At 42.1% G+C, this 5,267-nt stretch overlaps 1 protein-coding gene across 1 annotated transcript; it reads left to right on the top strand.

Annotated features, from left to right (window-relative positions):
• The first annotated feature begins 1,598 nt into the window (after positions 1-1,598).
• LOC104950332 (PAX3- and PAX7-binding protein 1-like) lies at positions 1,599-5,267 on the top strand. Its single transcript, XM_010776836.1, has 9 exons — positions 1,599-1,743; positions 1,848-2,047; positions 2,154-2,301; positions 2,429-2,550; positions 2,674-2,750; positions 2,846-2,912; positions 3,130-3,276; positions 4,357-4,511; positions 4,695-5,267. Exons 1-9 carry the CDS (start codon positions 1,599-1,601, stop codon positions 4,813-4,815), a joined length of 1,182 nt encoding a protein of 393 aa, XP_010775138.1. The 3' UTR covers positions 4,816-5,267.

Here is a 5,267-nt window from a genome sequence, read left to right as displayed (position 1 = left end):
AAATAAAAGTTAATTGTAGAGATAAAACCAATTAAATGACGCTAGTTATTGTGTGTAATAGGAGACGGAAAGCTAAATAAGATAACGCAAATTAAGGATTAGAAGACGAAAAAACGGCAGGCAGTCCGAAGGAAAAAAAGTTTTACAAATATACAGATTTCAGTATCCTGAGGCTCTCAGCCCCATTTATTTTCCTCACAGACGGCAACAAAAGTCCGTAATTATACGATTTAAAATAAAAGCAATAATTGTGGCTTGATATTGAGTAAGAACATGTTTTTATGAACCACACAGCTTCCGGTCTTCCACGACCCGACCGGAGAAAAAGACATGCTGCAGTCACGAAACACATTACCAGTAGAAATACATTGCTTTTAAAATCGTGCTGTGCAACACGAAAAAAAGGAGAAAATCGTGTTGGTGAACACGAATCAATAGATTAAAAATCGTGTTGGTGAACACGAAATGCCATGAGACTGGGTTGGATGTTTGCAGGGTTGTTATGTTACAGTTAAGCATTTAATCTAAGCGTACTTGTTTATTTTGTCGATAGCAAAAATCGATCCAAGTGGATAGTTGGGTGGATGGCAAATTACTGTAACAGCTCGTGTAACGCGTAGCTAAATTATAGCTAGCTGTCTAACCTTGGCTCGCTAACTTTATTGCTAGCAAAATATCCTCAACGTGGAATTGTCGGTTGGCTAGCTTGCCAAATTACGTAGTTACTAGTTACTTTACTAGCTAATATGACGGCTAACGTCAACGATGGCTATCAATGTCATAGAAAAGATTTCGGAAAGTTACATATAGTACCTTTAGGTATCATAGTAGTAGATATTTAGCATTGTGTATGTTAACATCTGTCTCACAAGGGTTTACTCGCACCATATTTCAGGGCGACTGTGGCTACAAGAAACGAAGTGAGTAGCCTACAAGATTGAAGCTGGTCAGATAACGAACGAGTAAATGAAAACAGAATGAGGCGGAGAAGTGTGTGTGTGTGTGTGTGTGTGTGTGGGGGGGGGGGTGTTGTGTGTGTGTGTGTGTGTGTGTGTGTGTGTGTGTGGGGGGGGGGGGTGTGTGTGTGTGTGTGAGATTAAAATAGCCCAATTGCTTTTACAATAAATAAACATTGAATGTGTTTAATTGAATAGTAAAGGGGTTTAACGTTACTGGCAGGTTGTGTGTGAGAGAGAATAAATAAGACAGCCCAATATTTTAAAAAATGGTTATTCTTTTTTCCCGCATATTTAGCATATTTCGCAACTTTCCGCATATTTCGCAACTTCCCGCAATTTCACCGCATAAAATCACTTAAAAACCCCGCATGTTTAATCGCATAATCAAGGATTTTAGCCCGCGTTTTTCTGGAGGGTCTAGATAACAGGGTGGATTGTCACTTGGCTGTGTTTTTTTGCTGACCTCATCCTGATGCTAAAAGTTGAGATTATCTCGTTGTGTTTTCACATGCATAATGAGAGCCCTAATTGTAGTTTTGATTTGACAATGCAAGCCATCATAAATGCTGACTATGGGGGAAGTCATCTCAGGGCCAACACAGTGGTTACTCTGTCTCATCAAGTCTGCCCTTGGTTTTAATGATCTGCCTTTGTGCCCGTGGGAGTAGAACTCGGCGGCGACAAGCTAGAGAGCAGAATGGAAAAAGGGCCGAGCATAAAGAAGGCTTATCATCTGATGACGAGGAGACATCCACTGACATGACCAGCGTCAACATGGAGAGAGGTACATATATATATAACGAGGAGAACGTGTTGATCAAATGGGATCAAACACCGACATAACGCACATCGGAATTCAAAAAATAACCGAAGTCTTTTCTCACCCAGATCGGATCATCAGGGAATGTAAGAAAGCATTTGAGGATGTCGTGGAGGACTTCCATTCACTCGACTGCATCAAGTCCCATTTTGAAGTGTGGAGGAGAGAATATGCCGACTGCTACAGAGACGCTTACATCGGACTCTGCCTGCCCAAACTCTTCAACCCTTTAATCCGCCTGCAGCTCATGACGTGGAACCCTCTCGAGGTAAGGCCCGTCCGTTCGTTTACTTCAACGTTTTCTCTTTTTGAAACGGCCGTAACTCTGAAATCAACTTGTCCATTTTTTTTTTCATTTTTTTTTCTCTGCCCAGGCTCAGTGTGCAAATTTTGAGTACATGCTGTGGTTTGAGTCGCTGCTGTTCTACGGCTTCGAGGAGAACAGCGTGCTGCAGAGAGGAGACGGGGACATCTGCCTGCTGCCTTCTATCGTGGAGAAGGTCATCCTCTCCAAACTGACAGGTAGAGTAACCCACACAGCTGCTCCCAGAATACTAAGGTTTGCTCGGCATGAAAAGGCAGGCTAGAACAAAGTATGTCATGTGTATTCATGTGTGTGTGTGTGTGTGTGTGTGTGTGTGTGTGTCAGTGTTGGCAGAGCAAGTATGGGACCCGCTGTCCAACAGTCAGACAGCCAGGCTGGTGGGCTTCATTCGGAGACTAATGAAAAGTTACCCCACTGTGCTGCATGGAGAAAACCGATACACACAGGTATTGTGAACTTTTATTACATAGAAAAAGTAATAATTTGATCGTCAAAATAAGAGATGGCTTTGCTTCTTGTGGTATAAGTATTGTCGTCTTGATCTTAATTTTTTCTCCCCGCTCTATCAGGAGCTTCTAAGAATGATTGTCTTCAGGATCAGGCGGACTCTGGATGAAGATGTCTTCCTTCCACTCTACCCCAAAAAGTACACTACTTAATTACAAACAATAGAATGGTTTCTGTGTGTACTTCTTCAAACTGTGTGATGGGATACTGAAAGTGGTTTTGCTTTTTTTTCAGTGTCTTGGAGAACAAGAATGGCGGCCCTTACTTATTCTACCAGAGGCAGTTCTGGTCCTGTGTGAAGGTATGTTGTTTTTAGATGTATGCAATTATTTATTTAAATAGTCATCTTCAATAAAGTATGAATGATTAATCTCCTGACACATGTAGAAAGGAGATAATACACATTACAGATACAAATGCTAGCCATCCATGCTTGATATATTTTGTCCACTAACCACTAATAATAAACCTTTACATTGTGGATATTATGTTTATCTGCTGGTGTGTTTCTGTCCTAGCTGCTGGGCAACATCCTGCAGTGGGAAGGCATCCTGTCAGGCTCCTGTCTGAGGGACCTGGCATTGGACAGCACTCTGAACCGATACATCCTCTCCGCTCTGCAGACCACAGACACAGGGGAGGACAATGTTCCCAAGTGCCAGAAGGTAGGAGTGAGACCGCAGCCGTAATCACAGGAGAACTCAATAAGTCAAAATGGGTTTTTAGATTAACTGACTTGTTTTGAAGGGATTTATATTTTACCATGGAAGTCCCATACATTTTGTCTGTGACCCTGACAGACAGAGTAACAGCCACTAGATGGCATTACGGTTTTTTACAAAAAGCCTCCAGATCCTGCACTGGTTTTAGTTTTTTTTAGAACTCCAAGTTAGTTTTTATTGCCACACCGTCACTTCTGGGAAGCTGAGATTTTCCTGTTTTGTTGGTTTTCCATCATCTTCTGTTATTTGGCTTCTCCAAAAAAAAGTGCAACTGCAGGCTCCCTGTAAAAGAACTTCTGATCCTACTTTTGATTCATCCAGATCAAAAGCTTATTACCATTACAATTTGACACCCCGAGTAACTTTAAAGTAATTTCTTATTAATTAATATCTGTTCTCATTCTCAAAATGTGTTGCTTAAAATAATACTTCTGCATACAGTATGTGACACGTGTGTTGCACGGCCAGGTACGGCTCAGCTGACTCAGATAAGGAAATATATGATACATTATGATGTGATATGCTGCGGACTGTACTTAATGTTACTTTGATCCGGTTACTTATGTTGTGGCGGGTATTTTAGTAAGCTTTCTTAACGCTAATGTTATAATAGTCAGATTGCTCTGAAGATGGGAGGTGATCTATTGATGTTCACGTTCACACAGTCGGTGATTCTTGCCGGCCGTCTTTCCTGCAACGGCAGCTTTTCTGTATTTCCTTTCTCCTGTAATGTGACTTGATTGCTTTAAACTCCGCACACTGAGCTCTGATTGGTCAGCAGGCAGTGCTTTCACTGAGTTGAGCTCTTAGCCTGCAACCTAACCTGCTCCCGGGCAGGTTAGCCGCACAGCATAAGTTACCATGGAGATCTAGCCTGCTAAAAAGAGAACTAGCTTCGTAGGACCGGAAACCCCGAGAGTTCCCTGAAGTTAGCCGGCTAACCGAAAATCCTGCTTCGTAGTATACCCCCCAGGTGATGCAGAGCCGGTGTTTACATCCTCCTCGTCCTTTGTTGTGTTTCAGGTGGTGGAGTGTTTGCCTGTGCAGTGGTTCTCTGGACTGAAGGGCCAGAAGACGTTGCCTCAGTTGGAGCCGTTTTGTCGCTACCTCACCCACCTGGCCAGCTCGTTTCACCGCGGCAGTTTGGGCGGGTCTGATTTGGAACGGCGCTCTGCCAAGTAAGAGGCTCTGTATATACAGTTCATCTGTCTAAATTTGAATTCAGTAATTGCTCCATCTGCTGGCATGTCATGGAAGGTTCTTTTGAAAGGCATACAATGGAAGAATGCACTGCCAGGGGAGTTTTGGTGAATAATGAGTTTTGTCCGTACTGCTTGTAATATAAGTTCTTCTGCCAACAGGGACCTGATCAAAGAGGTTGTGAAGATGTTGGGCCAGATGAATGCTCTGGACCACATCATCACCGTGGCAGCTGAGCATGGCATTAAAGACATCAAGCCACTTTTGGAAGCAAAGTCGTAGAGGAGGACCCGGCCGGCAAAATCAACTTTTCTAGATCTTGAGGTGGACGAACACATTTGAACACTTGGACGACTAAAGTTGGATTCTTTGAAAAATTTAAGGAATTTGACATAAAACTTGACAGGTGCTACCTTGCCTGAAAAACAGAAGGTATACATTTTTGGTGTAAATATTGTGAATAATGTATAGAAATGTTTGCTCATATGCTCAACATATGACTGATGCTAAAATGAGGCTGTTTATTGTCAGCGAAACAACACTGCTTGATTATACTGGTGACAATATTTTAAATGCATTATTTATTTATACATAAACAATTGTTGACACAATTTGACGTCATTTGTTCGTCTAAATTGACACCATATTCTCCTCGGCTAGCTGTAGAAACTGCCCCTTTATTTCCCTTACATACTAGTTTTCCATGTGCGACATAATAACTTTCTAATTGGCCA

This window comes from Notothenia coriiceps, unplaced genomic scaffold (assembly GCF_000735185.1).
Source record: "Notothenia coriiceps isolate Sejong01 unplaced genomic scaffold, NC01 NC01_scaffold00000339, whole genome shotgun sequence".
Taxonomy (NCBI): domain Eukaryota; kingdom Metazoa; phylum Chordata; class Actinopteri; order Perciformes; family Nototheniidae; genus Notothenia; species Notothenia coriiceps.
This window is presented reverse-complemented; position numbering and strand designations above follow the sequence as displayed.

Coding starts and splice junctions, on each gene's coding strand:
- LOC104950332 (XM_010776836.1), top strand. CDS start 1,599: ATGATCTGCCTTTGTGCCCGTGGGAGTAGAACTCGGCGGCGACAAGCT. Junction 2,302..2,428: donor CATCCTCTCCAAACTGACAG/GTAGAGTAACCC, acceptor TGTGTGTGTCAG/TGTTGGCAGAGCAAGTATGG. Junction 2,751..2,845: donor CTTCCACTCTACCCCAAAAA/GTACACTACTTA, acceptor CTTTTTTTTCAG/TGTCTTGGAGAACAAGAATG.